Raw genomic sequence first — 23,721 nt, forward strand, 5'->3', positions numbered from 1 at the left:
GTGTGTGTTTTTTTGTTTGTTTTAAAGTTTCATTCTAAAACATAAGAGAACAAAACACAACCAGAGAGAAGGAAGGAGAGAGCCGATTGGACCCGTCGGGGCCACCCGGCATCCTCACAGGTCAATATCCCGCACGTCTGTAGGGGTGCTGGCTTGGTCCAGCTCGTCCTCCGACTTGGATCCGTCCTGGTCCTGACGGTACTGCTGCAGGCTGTTGAGCAGCACGACCTCAATCTGCTCCTGGCAGGCTTTGAGGCAATCCTGGAAGGAGAACGGTCCAGAGACCAGAGCTGTTAGCAAGGGCAGCAAGACGCAGAACGCACACACAGTTCGAGCCTCATCTAGGCCCACACTTGTTTTCTAGTAGAAAAGCACAGGAGTCAGAAAGCACAGGAGATGGGTCCTCCTGGTGCCGTGGAACCTCCCCACTCCGTGGCGGGGCATGGGGGCGTGGTGTCCCTGGACCAGTAGCATCAGGACCACCGCCACCTTGGGGCTCGTTAGAAATGCAGACCCTCAGCCCTCTCGGGACCAGTCTAATCAGAATCTGCATTTTAGCAGAAGCCCAGGTGAATCGGATGCACAAGAGAATCAGGGCAGCGATGACCGTGCTGCGCCTGGTAATCAAAGGGCCAGTGATGCTTCCTTCCTGGAGATGCTGGGCGGTGAGAGGGAAAAGGGGAAGCCAGCCCTGGAGACTGTGTGAAGGCACCAGATCAACGTGGCCCCTGAGGGACAGATAAGACAATGGACTGAGAGCGAGAGCAACTGCGGAAATGCTTAAAAACAGGCACAGTCTGCTTTTCTGCTTACTAACTGTTGAACTTGCATGACAACACAACACAGACCGTTTAGGAGTCTGTGCCCTTGAGCTCTCTAATTTGGGAATAGGCAAAAAAATTTGCAGCACTGCTTTGATATTAGTCTATATTTGGTAGAGAAAATTTGGAGTGGGTTGGCCCCACGCAGAAGCTTCTAGGAGCTGAGGGACATGGGACACAATGGCAATTCATGGGTGTCACCAGGGAGGGACTGTGGCTGACACTAGCAAGCGGGGCATCAGCTTGAAGGGCTCTCCCAAGCAGCATGTACACACAGACAATAATCCACTCCGCCTGGGTCGTTCCAGTTTTGCATATTTTCCCCTTTTGCTTGCTTCACCTTGCAATCTTTCACGGCCCAGTAGTTGTTGCTGGCCAAGCACAAAACATTGTCTTTATTTTCCAAAGATCTAAAATAAAGTTAGAGAGTTCCCACTGTGGCACACTGGGTTAAGGGCCCAGCATGGTCGCAGCTGTGGTGTAGGCTGAAGTGGTGGCTCGGATTCAACCCCTGGACCGGGGACGTCCATGTGCTGCGGGTGCAGCCAAAATCAATACAGTTGAAGTTAATTACTAGGAGCACATTTGCAGACCCCCCAAAACATTTTCCTTTCTTATCTCTCATCCATTCCACATTTCAAACTACAGCTTTTTATGAAAATTAAGATTAGGGACAACAGCCAACCCAGCACTGAGGGCAGAGATGAAACAGCACCCGGAATGAGGAAGAGTGAAGAGAGGGAGGTGGTGTTTTGCTATCAGACCACCAGCCTTTTGGGCAAAGTTACTTTCCTTCCCTGACCCCAGTGTGCCCACTTGTAAAATAAGGCTAAGGAAGCGCTCACAGAGGGAGCACTGACGGAGCTCATCAGGTGAAGTGCTAAGTTCAACACACGGCAATCATTTATTATGAATAACAAGTCAGTCCGGGAAGCTGAAAGAATTCCTGAGAGTTCTCTGAAACGAGGTACGACGGATGGAACATCTGCTCAGGACAGGTGAGGCGGGCACTGCGATAGGCCCCCGGGAGGAGTATCCAGTGGGGCAGGTGCACCCTGGCCACCAAGCTCTCCGTCCACCCCGAACAAGCAGAGGAAGGGCCAGGGACTGGCCACCGAGCCCAGTGGCGACATTTCTCAAGCTTTCCTGTGGCCTCGCCTGGTCATGTCCTCAAACCTGCCTGACCCCCAGCTGGTGATTACAAAGCTGAAGCCTCACCAGCCCCTGGCTCTGCCCATGGCCAGGCTCCTGGTTGCTCACTACTCATGAGGTACCAGGCACTGAAGGCTAAGGTGGCGATGCTTCTAAGGGCACCTGCATCTTAGCACAAAATATCTGAGCACTCGAAAGCCTTACAAGCGAAGAAAACAATTCATCTTAAAAGTTAACAAGGCAAAAAATGACAAGAGACAAAACTCCTCTGGATCGCCCCCCTAGGAAGCTCCTGGCCGATTCTGTCCAACTGTCCTTCCTTGAGAGGCTAATTCTGGCCCCGTGGAGGGGTAACCCGGGGCAGCACACCTGCCACCCCACTACCCTGCCCAGCTCAGGATGCCGTGATCATCACTGCCTTAGGCAGCTTAGGCCGCATCAGAGACAGATGGTGCTCCCAAGGGGAGGGGGGGCTCCAAAGAGCTGAAGAGCTTGAGTTGTAGCCTCAGAGTCCCCCTCGGATGTTCCTACTGTTCCCAGTGTTCAGGCTTCCCTCCCAGCAACCCGAGACCCTAAAGGAACAGTTCTGAGAAACTCCAGCAGGGAGTCCTCGGAATTCAAGATAACACAGGCATCATGTTTATGTAACTTCCCTCCAAAAACACACCATGGGCTTCCCTGAATAAAATCAAGGAAGGTCTCAGATTAAAGAAACCTCTCCTTTCTTCAGTCCCATTGCAATTTCAACCTAGATCATTCCTGACTGTGGCAGGCTCATCACGTTCGATACCCTTCACTTCAAGAGATGCAGTTCCCCAGAAATGAGGGGCCCTGAACCCCATGGGCTCCCCTGCGACGGAGCAGGAAGCCTGAGCGCTGGGGGGTGTCAATCATGTCCCCCACCTATGGAAAGCACTCAGTGTCTTCCCTAACCCTCTTCTGGCGCCACTGCTTCACGGCTCAGCTGTCATCAGTTCTGCAGGGTCCTCTCCCTCTTAGATGAAAAAGGACAAGAGTTGGTCTTGGATAGAGGATGTTGGATATTCCACTCTGCCGGCGGGTAATCGGCACCCCCTTGCCCAAGACAGAGCTCACTCCCTGCACTTTAACACCTTCCTTGAGCATCGCTGGAGCCCTCCCTGGATTTCCAAAGAGCGTGTGGATTTCCTGTGCGCTGATGCAGAGTGAAGGGAGACGGAGGGTGGGCTGTCTGTCGCCTTTACCCGCAGCAGACACGCATCCCCACCCAGCCCAGGGCTCCCAATCTCCAGGGTGGGAGAGTACCTGGGACCAAGGTGGGGTGGGGTGGGGTGGGGGCGGTGACCTGGAGGAAGGAGGCAGCCAAGCCCAGAGAGGGAAGGGTGGGGGGAGTTGCACAGCCTGGAGGGAACAGGAGGCAAAGCTGGAGCAGAGTGGCGCGGCAGTGTGGCAGTGTGTCTGCGGGGCCGAGGTCTGAGGCAACACACTGAGTCTGAGAACTGGGGGCTCCCCAGGGCTTTTGGAGATCAAACAGCCAGATGTCCCCTCTTCACAGCCAGAGAGGTGAACTGAAGCAGCAGCCCCGTCTCCCAGTCACATCTAGTTAAAAGGCCTTCAAAGGGTGAGTCTCCCATCCCAGAACGCTCTTGCCTGTGTGCCTCTGCTTCGTCCGGGCTCTAAGACAGCGCAGTGCATCTCCAAGAACGAGAGACCCAACCCCACTGGCCTGGAACCCCCCCGGAGCCTCCCGTGAAAAGATGCTACGCGCTCTGGCCCCTCTGCTCCCCCGCAGCCCCCCAAAGCACCAGCCATTGTGTCGAGCTGCCCCGAATTAAGCTGATTAAAAGGACAGCCATAATGCTCGTCTGTCGGCCCGGACAGGTGGCACTCCGCAGCGCTGGAGGTCGGGCAGGCCTCCAGCCCCGACGGGGAGCAGCCCCCTCCCCGCCCGCCCCCGGCCCGGAGCCCTGACAGCCGCGTTTGTGAGGCCGGCTCCTTCCCCGGGCCCGACTTCCTCCGCTTGCTGGCTCCAGCTCCGGGCCCTGCACCCTCCTCTGCCTCCATGAATGGGCTGCGGAACTCCTAGCATCAGCCCCCAGTGTCACTGCATCAGGGCATTGTCACCACACACGCACTGCACTCAACAGGGGGACAAAGGGCTGAATGAGCCCCAGACCCGCGGCCAACTCAGGCAGAGACAACTTAGGAAACTATCTCATTCTGCCTTTCTGCACAGCCTGTTTGGCTTATTTCCTTGAATACCAAATGAGGCCGGCGAAAAAAATAAGGCAGGAGCAGGAAGCATCCGCCTCGGGTTCTGTTTCCTCCGCCCCCCCCCCCAGCCCCCCTGCTTTCCTCGCAGCGACCCTTCTGGAGGCTCCTGTCCAAAGGACAGCCTGGGGAACACAGGGGTCTTTGGGAGAAGGTGGGCTGTGAGGGCTCAGGGACCCCAGGAATAATATGCAGTCAAAACCCAGCCTTCCGGAGTTCCCACTGTGGCCCAATGGGATCCGCAGCATCTCTGCAGCGCCAGGACACGAGTTCAATCCCTGTCCCCGCGCAGTGCGTTAAAGAACCTGTGTTACGGCAGCTACGGCGTAGGTCACAACTGCAGCTCCGATCTGCTTCCCTGGCTGAGGAACTTCGTATGCCTCAGCCAAAAAAGAAAAATCCTATTTTCCGAGGGCCTGCGGATTGTGTTTTAATAGCTCACCAACAACCAGGACCCAAACCTGCCAGGATGACCCAGGGGAGGGACACGCTAGAATCTACTCAGGGAGATATTTACGGATGTGACAGAGAGTTTGGGCGCAATCCAGGTAGAAAAGGATAGGTCTGATGACCAGATGACTCGGTGCTATACTGTTCTGTTAAACAGCTTCAATCATTTCCATGGCCCAGCCACATGTCACATAAAAGGGACATGCCTCGCTCTAAGTCAAGTCAGGTAAGACTCAGGCGACTCCAACACATCCCTCACGTTAAGACCTATCTAGCTTTCCGAGACACCCGGGGGGACCAAAGCCCACGTGTCCACCCTCTGGCCCCTGCCCCTCCCTTCCTTCCCCCAAAACCCTCCCCGCCACCAGCATCATTCCCAACGACTCTGCCAGGGGCTCCGGAGAAAGGGCTGAGTCAAAGTTGGGTCTTGTTCAAAAGAGTCTATAGACAAGTGAACAGTGAGATAAACGCTGGTGCCAGGCGCACGCAGAATCCCGGGGAATGGAAAAGGAACCCCGGTTCTGCCAGGGAAGTGGCTCAGTCGCCCCCCCACCCCCACAAAAACTGGCCCTTGGCAACGGAAGCCCTGGTAAAAGTTCCCCCCGAGCCAGAACAGCCTCTCTGGCTGGTGTCTGTTTTTAGCAACACTTATGAGTGGAAGGAAAGAGTACTTAAAATACACCACCCTCTGAGACTTTTATTCCCTGTAAAACTGTCAGCCTTCTCACTCAGCTTTCTCTTTGGAATGAAGCGTTCCGGTTTATTTTGGCAACCAGAGTGGGCCAGGGAGACCGGGGTTCTCAGGGCCGCGTGGCTCCCTCCTACCAAACTCCGCCATCGGCCAGGAAGCCCGAGAGACGAGCCTGGCTGTTTCGGGGGAACCAAGGGGACACTCTTGCCACCGTCTGAGCCCTGACAATCTGTGGGGCGAGGACACCTTCAGTTTGATGATGATGTTTCCAGGTGCAAGGGACCAGCAAAGGACTGCAGGGACTCTGGGGTCAAAGGCCAGCACCTCCCCAGTCCTATCTGCCTGTCTGTTCACTGGGGCACGTAGTGCAGAAGGGGGTCTGGGCACTTGACACCCCCCTGGGCACTTCGCAGTGTGGCCTGGGGACATTCTATGTCCACGCGGGTTTCGACATCGCTAACACGGACTATCTTTGTCACTGGTTAGTGTACACAGTCAGCATCCGGTCCATTCACTGTGCTGTGCGACCATGGCCGTCCGTCTCCAGAACTCTCCATCCCCAAAGGAAACTCTCTACCCATTAAGCAATCACTCCCTCTTGCCCCCACCCACTGGGCCCTTGGGAACCTCAATTCCACGGCTGTCTGTGTGCATCTGACTACTCCAGGTACCTCATTTCAGTGACATAATATTTGTCCTTTTCTGCCTGGCCTATTTAAGGTTGCAGCTTCCATTGCAGGTACCTCCCACGTTTCCAGCCCAAAGACACTTTCTATCACCAAGAGATGAAAAAGTGCCACTTCTACTCTGCATTTTACACGAAGCCTGGAGAGCTCCTTCCTGCGGGCTGATTTCCTAACGCACATCTTAAAGCCTACCATGCTGGCGTCCACTCATCTGACCTTCATTTGCTGGGGTTTTCGGGGCTTTCCTGCTGACAATCACAAAGTTCCCTGAAGACAGGTGCCACCCCCTCGCCCCAACTTCTCCCACCTGCTCGTCTCTATGCCCTGCTCACAATGACAGGCTGCACCACGTGGGCCTTGAGTAAGCACTTCCCAAAGTGAAGGGGGAGTTAAGTGCTTGAAGCAGACCACTTCCTGATTCGTGCAGCAGTAAACAGGGCCCGGGAAGCACCCTTTCCTCAAATGCGAATGTGCTCTCAATCCCTGTCCCTCTGTTTCCCTTCACTCTGAGCTTCCGCTCTTCAGAGAACCCAGGCTAACTGGTGGGAGGAGACTCAGGGCCCAGAGGTCAGGCACCCACAGGCAGCCCTGCCACCAAGGACACCCCTGGGAGAGCGTGAGCGAGGCTCTGGGGACCAGAGGTAAACCGGGAGCTTCCTGAGGTCTCCAATGGTTCTTGGAAGAACTGGCAGGTGTATGCTTGGTTTTTAACATTAAAATGTTTGACCTCCGGCCCCCTGGGGAGAATGAGGCCCAAGCAGGCATCTCCATTCAACAGCTGCCATGTTTAGAAGGAGCCTCTAAGCCAGTGTTATATCCAGTTAGCCCAGCCTGACAGCCGACTTGAATGGCCTGCAAAGGGCAGGCAGTTTCTCCGGTGTGAAAGGAGAGGCTGGTTTGCAGTCTTGAAAAGCAAGGCACAGCCCAGAAGCTCCAGGGGAACCTGGGAGCCACCTCTGTCCATCCAAAGCCGCTAAAGACTGACAGAAAGATACAGGAGAGAGCTGGAGAGCCGGTGGGGCCATCGGCCCGTCAGAACACGTCTATAAATACCTGCGGGCGGTCACAATGCTGAGGTGGGTGGGGGTGGTCAAGCTCTTGTCACTGACATTTTTGTCTCTGGGGGTCGAGGAGGGGCTGGTCTTAAGCTGGCTGGGAGTCCTTTTTGCAAGGCAGCCTTAATAGGAGATAGGCAGAAAAGGAAGGAAGCGGATCCTTTCTATAAATGCTAAGTTCTGCCCAAGATTTTGCCTCTAGAGGTTTTTTTTTTAAATCTTCTTGGGGCTGCCCCCACGGCATATAGAGGTTCCCAGGCTAGGGGTCCAATTGAAGCTGTAGCCACTGGCCTGCGCCACAGCCACAGCAACGTGGGATCTGAGCCATGTCTGCGACCTACACCACAGCGCATGGCAACGCCGGATCCTTAACCCACTGAGCGAGGCCCGGGATCAAACCCGTGTCCTCATGGATACTAGCTGGGTTTGTTACTGCTGAACCACAATGGGAACGCCCAAGAGCTGCCTCTAGAGGATTTGAAAAACACATTTCCTGGAGAAGCTGAACTGGAGGATCTTTTCGATCTATATTTTGCAAACCATGTTTCAAAAGCCTGTTTGCAGCCAGCATTTGAAAACACGTATCTAAGAACTGTTTCAGGGGCGAACCCCTCCCTGCGCCACTGCCCTTGAGATGGTAATGAGGCCAAGGCAAAATATGGGGGTATGGGGGGGGAGGCAGCCAGCTGCAGCCTTAGGCGCTCTGACGGTTAACCTCTGTTCAGCATCTCCAGGGGAGGCACCGGCCACAGGCCTGGAAACCACATTATCCCTTTGCTCAATAGAGTCCCCGGCAGGGCATTCAGAATCCTCCTGGAACATCCAGAGGGGGTCATCATGAAGCCCCCCTGCATTCTCGAGCCTCTCCATGGTGACTCGAGAGGGCCTCGGAGCTGACACCCCTCTCGAGTGGCTTGAAACCAAAGGCCTTTATCAAACAAAAAGATCCCAGGAGCTGCCGCAAGGAAGGAATGCAGAGTTCCCAGGCTGGGGGTCAGGGCCTCCAGGTCCTGGTCCCCCGGCCGGGACCTCCGTCCTCTCTGCCATCCAAGAAGGCTCAGACCTTCTAAGGCCTGCACTTGCCAACCAGCTTCAGCAGAGCCTCACTTGACCCTGGGCTGTCCCCAAACCCCTCTTCTTCTAAGGAGCTTCAAATTCTGGCAACCGAAACTACAGCCTCCGAACTGTCTACAGGGTACCCGGAATGGAAAAATCTACAGCTAAGAATAGTTTCGTGCATTTGCACGGCACTTACTCTTTTTAAAGGGCTTTTTAATCCATCGTCACATTGAACTAAAGGGAAGTGAGAGACGGCGGGGTTGAGAGGTTTGTGGCGGTGGATGCTGTGCCCACAGCGGGGCCCCTCCGCCTCCCACACCCTCTGGGGCAGGAGATCCTCACTCTGGCCGGGCCTTCCAGCCTCAGTGCGTGTGGGCAGACGAGAAGAGGCCGGCTGAGGATTGTACATAAATGGAAACGAGCGACAATTCAGACCCAGGGGGAAGCCCGGGCCATAAAGGAAACCAGTAAACACCCCCAGCTCCCCTCTTGTCTCGGTTTGGTAAGTTCTTTTCTCGATTTGATAGCACACGGGCATCTGAAACCCGAAGAGAGGTTTTTTACCTGCTGAAGTTCGTACAACTCTGGGTACTGATCTTAGAAAACAAAGCCCACCAACGACAGAGAACCCTGGACACATCCTCATCAAACCGACTGTCTCCCCCCCACCCCACCCCCCGCCCCAGCCAAGAGGATGGGGCCACCTACCACGTCGGTGTTGGTGATCCTGGCCAGCAGGTCCACCAGGGCGTCACCCGTGAGCGAGCTCACGTCCTCGTCCTGCTGGAGCCCGCAGATGGCGGCCCCCACACTTCCAGTTGCAATCATCGACGGCGGGTACATGGCGAACTTGAAGTCTGCGAGAACGAGAGGCCGGAGGTCAGGGAACAGGACGAAGATGGGGGGCAGGCACCACCCCCCGGCCTCTCGAGCCTGAAGCCCCTTGGCAGTAGGGGGGCAGTGGGCCAGCTGCACAAGGGGCCCCCAAGCCCACAGATGCTTCCTAAGCCCCTCACAAGACCCCCTTCCTGTGCCATCGGCGTGACGGTTCAGATTCAAAAGGAGGAGACTGAGCAGAGTGGGGAGGCCTGAGACCAGACCAGGTAAGACGGCTCAGCTGCTCCACAGGTGAGACATGCCAAGGGCTCCAGAGGTTGGCAGGAGGGGGAAGTACAGCAGATAAAATCTTAGGAAGAATGACGGTGCTGATGTGGCCTTGCCGTAGTCTCTGGATAGGCATCAGGGACGCACAAGGCTCCAAACAAAAAAGACGATTTGATTAAAAAAAAAAAAAAAGAAAGAAAGAAAAGGCAAGGCAAGGCAAGGAAGTGGGAGGGAGGGCGGGTGGAGAGCTGGCGGCCAGTTTCACACAATTCCCCACTTGGACCCAATGCGACGGCCCTCAGAACATTAGGAGAGAGGACAGGAAATCAAACAGAGCCCAATCTGAGCTGTCGCATCCTAATCAGATGGATGACAGGGTTTATTTAGATTTTATGGCTCTTGGGCCTGAAGACCCCATTTTCTTGCTGGGAAAGAGAAAGAGCGGTTTGTTGGAGAGAAGGAGAAAACGAGGGTAACGTCCAGGGGCTCAAACCTTCTCTTCTGCCGCTTCTCCAAGAGCACCTACAGAGGATGCTCTTCCGTACCAGCCTGGGAGCCCCAACACCCCCAAAGGGAGCCTCTGCTGACCGTGGAAGGGAGAGAAAGACCCCCATTCTTACCCCCACTCCTGCCGCTCACGGCTCCCACGTGCCCACCTGCCCAGGACCTGAAACGCCACAGCCCGTGTAGCCCACGCGTTCACCACGTGAGGTGCACCATCCCTTCCCCCCTGCCGCGGATGAAGAGGCTGAGCCTTCTGGGCTCGCCCTGCCCTGCCCCCTGCCCAGAACTAATGCGGGACAGAGCTTAGTTTTGTCCCTCATTCTCAGTGCAGTCTGGGATGGACAGAACCTTCCCCTTAGGGCTCTCTCAAGTTCGGCCGGCGCCCCAGGGAAGTCACCGTACCTAGAAACGGAGGGTTGGGAGTGCGGAGGGAAGACCCGGGTCACACTTCAAATTTCAGCATAAGCATCATGTTGAACCTCCGGAAACAGTTCAGCCGACTATTTCCCCTTCTTCCTATGACATCAGTGCATTTCACAGAAGCACTTTTGTCGGGGACCCCACTGTCCACATAAAGTCAGTGGTGTCCTTAGAAACAGCGCTGGGTGGCTGAACCAGACTCCCGCCCTCTTCCTGCCCAGCTGGATCCCATGCACACGGCAGGCCTGGCTGGTTGGCTGGCTGACTCCTGGGCCTTCTCTTCTTAGCCCACTCCCCATCTCCACCTCTTGAGGGATGGATATTAGGTGTTCCACCCAAGCCTGCTGTCCACTAACCCACTCAGAGCCTCCTCCGCCCCCTGGACCATGGCAATGCCAGCCTCCTTGCCTCCTGCTCTGCTGTAGGTCTCTTCGCATGGGGTCAGGGGAGTGTTTCTCTGCCCAATAACCTCGTTAGCGCCCCTCCTGTGACATTCATAATGCAGAGGAGCCAGCCAGCCCGTGGCCCAGGGCCCACCCAGGCCCAGCTGGGAGCAGCTGGCAGGACAAGGCAGGAGGAGGTGCCCGCCTCGCGCTTCGGCCTGGGAAGCATACCCCACACGCCTACCTCTGTATCCCACTGCCCGCAGAACCAACTTCAACCTTGAGCAAGTGAGTTAACTTCTAGAAGCCAGGGGCATGTGTGGATGGTCCTGGGGAGCAGCAGGCACTGGAGGTGCCCAGAGAACTACAGCCCCCTTCTCGTTTTGTGAGGAAAATGCTCAGGACCCCTGTGCCCTGTAGCCCCAGAACTGGGGCTCACGGCGTGGGGTGGGGAGTGGCTGAACATGGCAGCCAAGAGGAGCAGAGGCTGTGGAAGCCAGGCCAGCCCCCGGCCACTGCCCAGCTCTCCTTGGGGTTGGTCCAAAGGAGGTGACTTGAGTGGTCCAAAGCCAGGTCCAGCCTGGGGGACCCAGGGCAAGTCACTTTCCCTTTGACCGCACCCCCCCCCCCAGGCTTCCGCCACTGCCTGGATCCCAGGTGTCCAAGAGGAGGGTGGCCAACTAACTATCAACTAACTAACTAGTTTTTCTGTCTTCCACTTGCAGCTCAGCACCAGGTCATGCATGGGTCGTGACCAGCACTTGTCCTTGTTGTTGCTGAACTGAACAAAACAGAATAGAAAGTATCAGGAAGTCATCAGCGAAGCGGAGGAGTGAATACTCTATTGAGCAACTTTTGTATCGAACTGAGGTACCCTGGCAGCTCACTGGAGTTGTGCTAGAAAGTCTGTTTCTTCCTTTACAGCCTAGGTCCAAAGGCTGAAATCCCAGAAGCCTTTCAACTGGCTTTCACTTAAGGCTCTGGAGTAAGAAGGACCCCCAAGAAAAAGAGTGAGGAAGAGACACCAGAACATAACACCGCTTCCCTCCACCAGGCAGCAAAGTCACCAGGCATCTCTCTCCATCAGGCTGCTCCACACAGAGGCCCCTGGGGCCGCCCTCCGAAACCCCCACCCCCCCGACTGGGAGAGGAACTGTCGAGAAACACTGGAGGAAAACATCTGAGGGCTGGCGTCCTTGTACTCGCTCTCAGTAGCGAACTTCCACGCTCACCCGCCGAAAGTTCCACCCAGCCTGTGCAGCCCCTTCTGGAAAGCTTACACTTTGGCTGTGGAACTGGACTGAGAAATAGTCACCATATCTACTTGGTCGAGGGGGGTTTAAAAGAAAAAAATCAGACTTCATCAGTGTGTAACCATCATCAAGATCACGAGCATCCAGGGAGCTCCCATTGTGGCTCAGCAGGTTGAGAACCTGACACCTGACTAGCATCCATGAGGACGTGGGTTTGATCCCTGGCCTCGTTCAGTGGGCTAAGGATCTGGTGTTGCTGTGAGCTGTGGCACAGGCCGGCTGCTGCAGCTCGGAATGGATCCCTAGCACAGGAACTTTCGTATGTAGTGGGTACAGCCTTAAAGAAACCAGAAAAAAAAAAAGAGAGAGAGATCACGCCCATCCATCCATTAAGTGGAAATGCACAGACACACACCCACACGGGGGAACGAGGAGGATAGAAAGATGATGTGCGGAGAATTCCTGTCCAGTCGTTGTGAGGATTTAACCAAGAGAACGGCACCCGGCCCACGGTGAGCAATCCCCGTCAGCCACCACCGCCACCGCCCCACTATCGTCACAAGCACTCGAGGAATGAAAGAGCAGCGGGACTGTCTTCACTCCGGTGTGGTTCACCCAGAGTCGAGAGCGGGCCCCTGACCTGACCTCCATTCAGGGGAACCCCAGCTCCACCCCCCAGCCTGGGTGGCCCTCCTGCTGCTTGCTTACTCGGCCAGGTATCCGCACAAAAACAAGGTAAAACTCATCTGTCTCAAGACACTTCCTTTTACAGGGGAATTAGTGACATCTTGAGAAGTTAAGCGACACGTCCAACGTCTGACGCTGGGCCTGGGCTGAAGATGGAACTGCCTGGACCCGGCAGGCAGGGCTCTTTATGACTCCCCAGAAGGTGATGGATGAGCAACTCAAAAGGGCGCCTCCCACACCCCACTAGGAACACAGGGTCGTCTATTCCCATCAGAAGGGAGCAGAAAGCCTAAAGGAGAGAGTCCCAGCTCGGGAGTCCAGGAGGTGGGCACGTGCTGTGTCTGCAGCACCAGGGATGGTGGGACCCTGCAGCAGATGCTCTGCTCTCCAGGGCCTCCTGGGGCCCCGCTAGGCCAGTTATTCTGGGCAAGGACAGGAGATGGGCCCCACATCCGTGAACTCAGTGAAATTCCCCGGAGGGAAGCGTTCTGAGCCAAGCAGCTCTGAAACCGCAGATGACACGGCCCAGTGGGTAGCTTTGCCCTGATTGTTTTGACTAAGGTGGCGGAGGCCTTGACTGGCAAGAGGCCACCGTGCGTCTGTTCACCACTAGGGGGCGAGAGATCCTCGCTCCCAGGAAGGCAAACCAGGGACACCCTTCTCTCCCCTTCCTCAATCCTACCTGCTGTCCGAAGAACCCAGGGCACTCAATGGCCACCTAAGGATCTGGGCAGCACATACCTCGTGGCGCCCCCCCCCCCCCCCAGCACAGGTTCAGCGCACCCTGTCCTTGTGGGGCTGGGCTGCCATGACACGCGATGGCCAATTTAGCCCCAGAGGCCTGAGTGGGAGGAAGGGGCTGGATAAGGGCCAGCAGCCTGCTTCTCACCTGCCTCGCCGCCCGATGGGGAGCTAGATGGCCCACTCACAGAAGTCCTGTGACCTCTGGGTGGTGAAGGCAGCTCAGAGGCTCACGGCTGGAAAGGGGTTTCAATTCTGCCTCCCAACCACCCAGGCAAACCTTTCTGGACCCAGGCAAACCTTTCTGGCCATCACTGTCTGGCTCTAACCTGGGTGATGAAGAGTCACCAGACGTCTCAAGGAGGCCAGACAAGCCCTGGGGTATCACTGCCACCAGGGCCCGGGCCCCAGGATGGGGACGCGGTACCCACGGGGCGCCCAGCAACTGAAGGCAGTACCTTGAAGTGGGGGCCTCCTCGGCAATAAGCGGTGGATGCGGGCACCACGGGTAAGGCAGGTTAAGCACCTCCTCCACCCAGCCCCACACCAAGTTCAAACTCAATGCCACTGGCTCTTCTAGACTAACTGGAACCATCTGTGGAGCACGATGATATCACGCGTCAAGAATCTCCCGACGCTGGCGTGCGATCCTGAGTCATCTCAAATGGTCTCTCTTCTTGTTGGCAGACCTGGGGGGCTCTGCCATGACAGCGACACCGGGGGTGGGAGCGGGATGCCAAGGTCCAGTCTGCTGCCCAGCAGCCATAGTGCCAGGGAAGGGAGCACTGGGAGCCGCTCCCCCTCGCCCCATCCCCTCCTCTGAAGCGGACCAGCCAGAGTCTCCGCCCCAGACGCTGTTGAGGGCTGAGCAAAGGAGGCAAGAGGACACCTCTCTGTCTGGCCACCACGTTAAGCCTCAGGCCCCCTAAAGGAAGATGGACACTCGGACCCTTCCCGCCTCTTCCCCTTTCACACACAGGCGCTCTCCGCCGCCTCGGGACCACTGCCAGCAATTTCACAAGCAGCTTTTCCCCTAAACTAGCCACACAGCCCGGGGGCCGGCTACCACCTCCTCCGGACCCCAGCCCCCTGCTGCCAGGCCCCTCCCGCATCAAGGCAGAGCATCCGGAATCCAGGTGTGGGGAAGGAGGAGGCTGCAGGGGGCCCATCCACCTGCGCTGCGATGACTCACGCCGGCTATTTGTCCCGTCCCAGGAACACACCCTGGCCCCAGAATGTGGCATCTCTTCTAACCGGAAGGTGCTTCCTCCAAGAAAAGCAGCCCTTGGCTTTTGCACCATCAGGCCGAAGGCTGTCAAGTCCCATGTGCTGGGAGGCCCTGGGACCCAGCGATTCAGACGTGCTCAAGGGCAGATGCGGGAAAGAAATGCCTTTGGAGACCGGCTCAGCCCTTCTAGACTCAGGAAGGGTCTGGGACCCTCCTTGTGCTGAGCAGCCCACACCTGGGGCGGAGTACTTGTCACGCGGTTTAAATGGGCTGGAGCTGTTCTTTCTCCTGTGGGTCCCCACCCCCTGCCCCAAGCTGGCTCCTCTCTCTAAAGGGAGTCTTCGCGACTTCCTCTGCCTCCCCTTGAACCTCTGTCCTCAGTCCCTGAATCCCAGGCTCCCTACTCTGGCCCCAAACTTGGCAGCTCCCCCAAGGATCTGGCCAAAAAGGCCAGGAGTGGGGGATGGGATCCCCAGTTTTAGAGAATGGGCCTTTGGAGAGTCTGGGGATCTGCTCCTGAGTCCCTCCAGCCCCCCTCCGACCCCACTCAAGAGACCGGAGGGCAGGAGTGGGCAGACAGACCCCGAAAGGTACGTCCATCAAGAGACAAGGTCAAAGCAGAGCTCTGGCTACCAACAGCTGTGCAATGGGGGAGCACAGGTCGGGGGTCAGCTGTCCTAGAGCCAGAGAGAAAAGGGCCGGTTGACCCCTTCTCCACAGTGAATCATGGCAGCGGAGAAGAAGGGACAGCCGGGCCTGGGAGACAAAATGACAAGTCAATGAGGGGCTGACCTCTAGGGCCTGGGGCCAGACAGCAGGAGAAGGGAAGGATGCAAAAGAATGGCTGCTGTTTGCAAGGCAACAGGGACCCTCCGGCGGAAGAATGGTCCCCTCGGGGCTGCAGGAAGGGCCCAGGGCTCAGACACGCCACAAGCGCTCCCCCTGCCCCCACCCCAAAATCTGGATCTAGAAGGGCAGGGCTACAACAGCTCAGGGAGGCTGAGCCCGCCCCGCGTCCACCGTGGGTGGCTGGACCCTGCATCCCAGCTGGCGAAGGCCGAGCATGGTGTCCTGCTGGACTCGGATGGAAAAGCCCCTGTATCCGCTTTAGCTGGAAGAGTCAGAGTCAGAGACATGTTCACAGTCGCTACAGGGGATACACGTTGTCTGCACGTGGCCTGGCTGACAAAGGGCTTCCCTGCACGTCCGTTTACCTAACCGCCGCCGTGTAGCAACAGTCTTTTGCGGAAGAAGCAGCTGAGGGTCAGCGAGGTGAAGCCGGCGGTCTGAGGTCACCCAGTGCTAAGCAGCAAAACCTGACCTTTTGACCGTGAACAGGGCATATACACTATTGCAAATGATGGCTCAGGTTCCTCCCTCACATGTAACAACATACGAGGGAAGTCAACCCCCAGACCCCCCTCTGCAAGTCAAGGACATCCTCTTAGCACATGTGTTCTGAACTCTGCCCTCCCCAACACCCCCCACCCCACCCCGCCCCCGGGAGCGGGGGTGGGGGGGAGGGGGGAGTTCTTCCCTAACAGGTCTTTCCTGAACAGTTCCGATTGTGGCAGTATGAACTCCTGCCTCTGCCCTTAGACAATGACGGGGCCAGAGTCTTTCCCACGGCCACTACCTTTAGGGGGAGAAAACAGCAGAAACTGGCTGAGGTTCAGTGTGATGAGACAGCATCAAGCCACGGCCTTTAGTTTATTAGGAAAACTGCACAGCAGACAAAGACTATGTATCAATTGTGGGCTCAACATGGTGGCTGGAGAGTTCTCATGGACAGCAGCCCAAATCAAAGCCCTGACACGTGGGGGGGGGGGGGAAATGACAGCCCGGGCTCGGGAAGCCAGGCCACAGGTCTACCCCTACCCAGCAGAGGGAGCAGCCGGAAGGCCATAAATGCCCCACAGCAAAAAGAATTCCTCCGGCCTCCCTTAGCACTTATCAGGGCAGGCGGTATTTATCTTGACGGTGTTCCTTTAACCTGTATTTGCCCCCCCCCCCCCAGATTTCCTCTTGGGCTTATCTGCAAGCCATCCTTTTCCTCCAGAGATTAAAGATTTAAACACAACCAGAGAACAGTATACATAATCTTCAAAGGGCACTTCAGACAACATAAAGAATATTTTCACAGGCGCTATTTTTTTTTCCCCTTACCACACCTGTCCTCATAAACCATTTATGAGTTTAGCAGAGAGAGAAAATATACCAGCTGAGATAAAGGAAGGAGAAAAACGGCCCAGGAGTGAAACCTTGGACTCTAGATGACTCAGAACCCCCTCCCTTAAACCCCCAACCTGCGGAAGTCTGCCTCCCCTTGACTCCTCCCCCGAAGCCCCCCACCCCCCCGACACACACACACACACACACACACACACACACACACACACACACACGCCTCCAGTTGCTCTTACCAGTGGCGCACAGAGCGATGAAAGTCTGCGCGTGCTTGCGAATCAGAGACAGCTTCTCATTGGGCTGAGGCAGCTTGCGAAGAATGTGCTCGATGAAGTCGTGGGGGGTGACAGCCGCCAGGTTCCACTTCAACTTGCCCAGCACCACCAGCTCCCACTCCTAGGGAGGGAGGGAAAAAGGGAAGCGTATAAAACCCACAGGCTGACCTGGTGTCCAGGACCGGGGCTTGGGATCCAGACCTGTCGTAACTACACGCCTCGTTAAGACGCTGCTGGATTGGAAGGCCCGTCCATTTATCAAAGTGGCCCTCAAGCTTTGAAGTTGGCGACAGGCTCTTCTTAGGCTTCAAATGTCAGGCTCCACTGAAAATAATGAGAGCCAGGTAGCTGTTGCCAAGATGGCACTTTCTTCTTTCTCTTTGCCTCTCCAGCTCCCCCACCCCCACCCACCTCTGACTCCCAGGAGATGCTGCTGAGCATAGGGAGATACCGCCGAGGTCATTGCGGCCCTTTGGTAGGAACTTATTGTATATCTATGGCTGGATGAATCGTCTTCTCTATCCTTGTGGAAAAATGATGTACACAGATAAAGTTCAAAATGAGGTTCCTTGGCCCAAATCCTTGGCAGCCAATTAGCTTGCTTGTAGTTGGTGCCAGAAAGCACCATTCTCCCCTCTGCTGCTAAAACTCTCCCCTGGACACATAATGCAGAAACCTCAGGGAAGTGATACTCAGACACAGAATACCCTTCCGCTTAAAGGTTTCATACGCCTTTGTCACCAAGGACTGACCGGATGGTCCCTGGCAACCCCATTTTGTGGCTAGAGGTGATTCAGGGCAGCGTGAAGGTGCTTGTTCAAGGTCACAGAACCCTGCAGCCCAAATGGCTGGCACAAGGCAACCCTTCTTTTGGGGGCCTCTTGCCAGCAGCCCACCTAGTGAAAAACTTAAGTTTCTCTCCTTATCGGGATACTTTGGGGGTGGGGTGGGGGGGATGGTGCTCAAATGGAGACAAGCCCAAGAGAAAGCCTTCATAGTATGTGCAGTCAGAAGGAAAAGAGGCCTATGGGCCAATCAGCATCAGGAGATGGAGAGGCAGAGACCAGCCTGCCAGTGTGGTCCCCCATTCACCCTGAGAACCCAGTTGTCTTCCGCTTTGCTAAGCCGCTCACCAGACCCCCACTCTGCCACCCAAAGCACCCACTGGCTGTGTGGTCTAGGCTGATCCCCTACCCACCCCTTCCCTGGCTTCGGCTTTTCTCGTTGATCAAATAGAAGGACTCCTCCAGACCTCAACCTCTGTTTTAAGAGACAGGAATGGGTAAAGGGAGGGGTGTCTGTAGCAATATAAATCCATTTGGCAAGTCCTAGAAAAACTGGGGTGTCCTGAACCCCATGGTTAACAACCATCAGGTCAAAACAATGAAGCAAAAGGAAGATTAGTTTTCCTGGTCTCCCGAGAGAGATAAGTGGATCCCAAATGCTAACAGTTCTTCTTTCCCGGCTTTAAAGTCCGCCTTGGATTTTTACGGAGGTTGGGGGTAAAATCACAGAGAGGCTGCTAGACAACCCATGTCTTCCAAGATGGCTTGAAACTCCAGCTCTCCTTCTCACCGGGGAATGTGAGTATAAACCACTCGACTTGTACCATTATTAAAGGAAGCAGTTCTCCCAGAAGAAAGCACCTTTTTGGGCCTCTCGGACCAAACCAGAAGCAGCTGAAATCTGGCAGCTGTTCAAAGGTGAGGTCATGCAGGCCCCTCCGCATTCTCGGAGATTCCTCCCCATCCTTGCACATGTCTGTCGCTAGGTGGCAGCACAGCTCCAGGAAGGAAGGCCGCTCACAAAGAGCTCAGTTCAGGCAGCCAGTCCAGGCCCAGTGGACTTCGAGCAGGCCCAGCCAGTAAGGAGGGGGAGGGGGAGGGGGGAGGAGGGGGGAGGGGGGGAGAGGGAGCCGGGGCGGTAAGAGGTGCGGGATCTTTTCCCAACAGTTGGGAGATAGGTGTGCGGATCACTGAAAGTGGGCCTCTGGAGCCCTCTACCAAAGCCAGATACTTCCACATGATCTTCAGGATGAAGCTGCAGGGGGCAAAGGGTCCCCCCCTCAGGTGGGAAAAAGGTTTTGCTGGCAGAAAACCAGAGTCCAGACAGCACCCCTGCGTCTGTTCAGAGGTCAGAGCATCACAGGCGCTGCTGAATCCTCTGACAAAGGGCCCAATGTGACTCTGCTCAAAAGCCAATGAGCTGGTATTTAGTGAACAGCTACTATGTGCAGGTATCTTGAGACTTTAAGATGCTTAAGACCTACCTTGGAACTCCAGGTTTTTCGGAGACACACTACAACACATTCCTACCTGTGTGAGGGGTTGAGTACCCTTTCAGAATTCAGTGATTGAAAATTTGGAATTTAAGTATCATTGCTCTGTTCCATGCCTCCTCACACACACACACACACACACACACACACACACACACACACAACACAACACACAGAAAATGAATTTCACTAACACAACTCTCCCTAAGTGAGGATCTTATTCATGGGTGTAGCCTTGGTACTTAGCATAGAGCCCAGCACACAGTAGGGACACAAGAAGTCCCATACTAAAGGAGAGGGTTCCCAGCAGCGGGAAAATTCCAGGGGTGGGTAACTGGGGGCGGTGGGCAAAGGATGTGTCCTGGTAACAGTGGCTGGAAGCGCATTAGGCTGGGGGTGGGGGGAGAAGGGAGAGCAGAAAGGCAGGGAGGAAGGAGACAGTCATTACCAGCAGCTCCTGAGGCTTGATGGAGTTGTCGGTGTAAATGCACAACTTCTCAGCCGTCAGCGGAATGGTCTCTTTGAGCTTGGACGCCAGGAACATGCACACGGCCCCCAGAAGCTGCAGATGGGTCTTCGGAGTTGGGACTCCGGCCAAGAAGCGGTCCAGGTAATTGATGGCCAGAGGGAAGACCTCTTCTTCACACTTCTGCTCCTCACAGACCTACGACAGGGACGAGTGGGCAAGGGTCGGGGTCGGGGGGCGAAAGCATAGTATGAGGCAAAGGGTAAAAAAGGGGAGCCGCACAATCTCTGGAAACAACAGAAAATCCTGAATTTGCGTGTGGGGAGGGGGAGGGGAGTAGAAAGTGATAAGAACGAAGACAGTAAATTGGGGTAAATCTAAATGGCCCTCCTTGCTGGGGTGCTCCCTGGGGAGCCTGAAAACTCAAAGGAGAGGTGGGTTAAGGACCCACCGGCCAAGGCCGAAAGCGCAGCGGCGCCGGCCCTGCCGCCCCCGTGGGCCGCTCACTACTCCGCTCGCTCTCACTCCACTCGCTCTCTTTTTTGGATTTCGTCATCTTTTCAAAAAATCAATAAAAATATTCTGGAGGCTCCAGGGGTCTCGTTCTTGGCCCCATCCGGACCCCCAGACCCTGCTCTATCATTCCCGACAATTGAAAAAATTGTCGGGGAGGGTCCGCGCGGCCCAGGCGCCGCATTTGGGGGGTGGGTGGGGAGAGGTGGGGAAGCGAGGGGGAGGGCGGAGGGAGCGAGCGCCGCGCAGCCTGGGCGGCCGGGAGTCGGAGCAGGGGAGCCGGGTTCAAAAAATAATTAAAAATCGAGAAAATATCCCAGACAAGCCCTTTCGGCGTGAAAACCCCAGAGAGGACCCAGGCTTCCCGCAGCGGAGATTTCGGGTGCCGGGAAGGTCTGGACTGCGACCCCTGGGGCTTTGGATCCCGAGGGGAAACTTGCAGGGGTGAGCGCGGCGGCGGGAGTGTCCGGCTGCGGCCCACAAGGGCAGAGGCCGGGGACGGTGGGGACCAGCTGGGGGACAGATGAGGACGAGGAGACGCCGGAGAGGCGTTGGGGGCTCCGGCCTCTCCTTGGGGGGGGCCCCCGCTATTCCCCCCCCTGAACACACCTCCTCCCCCCTCCTACCCCACCCAGATCTCCGCACCCAGGAAACTGAAGGCCAAACCGTAAGTAACCTTGGCGGGGGTGGGGGTGGGGGGTCGGTGGCGAGGGCGCTATCAGAAGTGGGGGGTCGGGATAGTGGGGGGCTAGGGGGAGCGGGCGGCGCATTCCAGCCTCTCCACCCCGAGTTTACAAAGCAACATGGCGAAACCATGGCAGGTCCGGAGCCGTGCAGACGTGGGCACACAGTTCGCTGGGCAAGGGTTTGGGGCAAGGGGAAAGAAGTGGTTCTTTTGGGTTCCCCGAAAACACACGTTGCTTCAATGTGACTTCCGGGGCTCCTGAATTCCCCGTTTCTCTTCTCCTCTCTCCGCCCTCCCCCTCCCCCCTTAAGTGCCAACGCGGAGTCGCGACCACATGCGGGGACCTAAGGCTGGGATGAATTTGCCCTGGCCTTTGGGGAGGCTTTTTAACTTTGGGGTGCCGCTCCTACTCCCTTCGTCAAAGCACCGAAAGCAGTCTCGGCTTCGCCAAAGACAGGTCGGGGTGGGGGGGGGGGAAGAGGAGGCAGCCACATGCAGGCACACGCGCGCGGGATGCTCCCCCACCCCCGCCCCGGGACAGCCTCGCTTCTCCCAGATTTTCCTCCTCCCTTCTCTCCCCCTCCCCCCGTGAATCCTGCACCCCGCAAGGAACTGAAAGGAAGCCACGCGTCTCTCAGAGGGCACCGGGTAACCTCTCCCCCAGGAGCGGGGAGGCGGACGCAGAGGCTGCCCTCTGCCAGGTTCAGGGTCCCTGCGTGGGGGTGGGAGTCCAGGTGGGGACAGACATAGCGCCTGGCTGCAGACCTACCTCCAGCATCCAGGTGGCCACCATCCTGCGCATGTAGGGCTGGATATCCTTCTGCACGCACTTGAAGTAGGAGCACTGGGGAAGGTAGCGCTCCTCGATGGTCAGCAAGTTCTGCAACACGCGGTCGTCGTGGAGCAGGTTGGCGTCCGGCACGGCCCTGCGGACCGGGTCCACCTCGCAGCACAGCAGCTCCATGGCCAGCTGGGTGCCCACTCGCTCCCCTGCGATCTCCGGACTGGAAAAGTTGGGGAGTTTTTGAAGGGGGTAGGGGAGAGGGTTCCCCCTTACCTCCTTCCTTTGGCTAAATAAGGGTTTTTCGGGGAAGAGTGAAAGGCTGAGAGAGAAGCTGGGGAAGAAGAGAGGAAAGGGATGGGCGGTGGGAGAGGAGCGCCTCGAGGGCTGCTGACTCTGCCTGCCCTCCCCTTCAAACTTGTCTGCTCTCCCCAGCTCGCTCCGCTCTCTGCTCTCCGGGGCAGTGACGCAAACTGGCTGGGCAGTTACTTTTCCTCCCTCTCGCCTCACCCCCCTCTCCGGTTCCTCCTCCCCTTCCCTCCCCTCCCGGCTCTCCCCTCCTCCTTTCAGTCTCTCCCTCCCTCCTTTTCCCTCTTGTTATTAAGGAGAACAGCAGCTGGCCCGACCAAACTTCAAACGCGGTCCCCCGCCTCCCCCCACCACCCTCCCCTTAGCTCTCCAAGGCCCTCTCTCTCTATCCAGCCTCACAAGCCAGGGGCCCCAGAGAGGGGAACCCCCCCCCCACCAATTCCTTCTTATTCCTTCTAATTGCGAGCATTCTGTAGGTGCATCATGCCAAAATACGACCCTCTGACTCTGGCTTCCTCAAAACTGATCCTAACACTCTTGCCCATGTATTTAAGATCCAAGAATGACGGGTGGATTACTTGAAGATGAGGTGGGCTCAGGCAACTGAGAAATAGATCTCTGATGTAAGAAAGAAGGAGGGCGATTTTAGAAAAGAGCTACTTGGCATACCCAGAGAAAAAGGTTATGTCCCTGAAATTCATGTTCATGATCATTTTGAGGCTGTTTCCAAAACCTGATTAAAGGGACCAGAACTACTTCCCCCACCCCACGGCCCGCAGCTGTGTAGGAAGAGGAAGAGGAGGGAGGGGTGCGTGTCTGGAGGGAGGGGGCGCTTCTGCGACCCTGGAGCAGAAACCATTCCATTCTTGGGGCGCCGCAGGGGCCATTGGGAGACGCGAGGAGGCGCCCCGAACCGCCGCAGGCCGAGGGCAGGGCTACCAGCGGTTCTGCCGCAGCCAGAGGCCACGCAGGAAAAACCCGCTTCCTCGCCCTGTATTTGCTGACAAGCCGCCCGAGGTGTCTGCGCCGAGCGTGGCCACACTGATACAGCTTTCTAGGAACTAGCCAGGGAGGGGGAGGGGGAGGGGAGGGGGCGAGAGAGGGGTAATTTTGGCTCCCCCTCTCTCCCCGAGCGCAAGCGACACCACCCCTTCCTTTCCTCCAAGGCCCAAGAGTTCCACCCTGGGTCCTTCGCCTGCATCCTCACCGACCCTCTGGGTTCACGCCTCACTCGCAGCCAGGGCTTTCTCCCTGGGAGCGGGACTACGGTGGAGACGCGGCCAGCGCGGTCGGCTATGACACGTGCTCCAATGCATCCTTGGGTCAAAGCCACTTTTAGGGGGGACAGGGTGGCGTTTCTTCACCTCCTTCCTCCCGCCACCCCCTACCCTGCCCGCCTGTGCTATTTCACTCGGAGGAAGGGGAGGTAGGGGGAGTCCGGCGCCCCCGGCGTGCTGGCGTAGCTGGCAAGTGCGGCCAGCGCGGCGTGGGTTGGTGCTTTGGGGACACACCGAGGTCAACTCGGTACCTCCTTCGCTCGGAAAGGGGGCCCGAGCCGGGGCGCAGAGGGGGAGGGGGGAAGGGGCGGGCAGGGTGAGCAGAGAACTCGGTTCCCTGAAAGGAGGGGGAGGTGGAATAAAGAGGGCGGGGAGTGCATAAACCAGAGGTGCGAGCGATTAACTCCGGCCCGGGGGCCAGCCCCTTTCCACGAGGGTGGGGCGGAAGGGGTGGGTGGGTGGCTGG

The 23,721-nt window shown here is 56.8% G+C and overlaps 1 protein-coding gene and 1 long non-coding RNA gene across 2 annotated transcripts in view; one reads left to right on the forward strand and one right to left on the reverse strand.

The window, feature by feature from the left end:
* CCND2 (cyclin D2) lies at positions 1 to 22,093 on the reverse strand. The gene is given in 5 exon segments (NM_214088.1): positions 1 to 261; positions 8,873 to 9,021; positions 16,908 to 17,067; positions 19,673 to 19,888; positions 21,658 to 22,093. Coding segments are annotated over 5 exon segments (867 nt in total). The 5' UTR covers positions 21,853 to 22,093; the 3' UTR covers positions 1 to 114.
* Positions 19,895 to 23,721, forward strand: part of LOC106507534 — a 25,796-nt gene continuing 21,969 nt past the window's right edge. The window contains exons 1-2 of the long non-coding RNA XR_002344133.1: positions 19,895 to 20,647; positions 20,839 to 20,870. This is a non-coding gene — a long non-coding RNA (uncharacterized LOC106507534). The remainder of the gene's footprint in view (positions 20,648 to 20,838; positions 20,871 to 23,721) is intronic.

This window comes from Sus scrofa, chromosome 5, assembly GCF_000003025.6.
Source record: "Sus scrofa isolate TJ Tabasco breed Duroc chromosome 5, Sscrofa11.1, whole genome shotgun sequence".
Taxonomy (NCBI): domain Eukaryota; kingdom Metazoa; phylum Chordata; class Mammalia; order Artiodactyla; family Suidae; genus Sus; species Sus scrofa.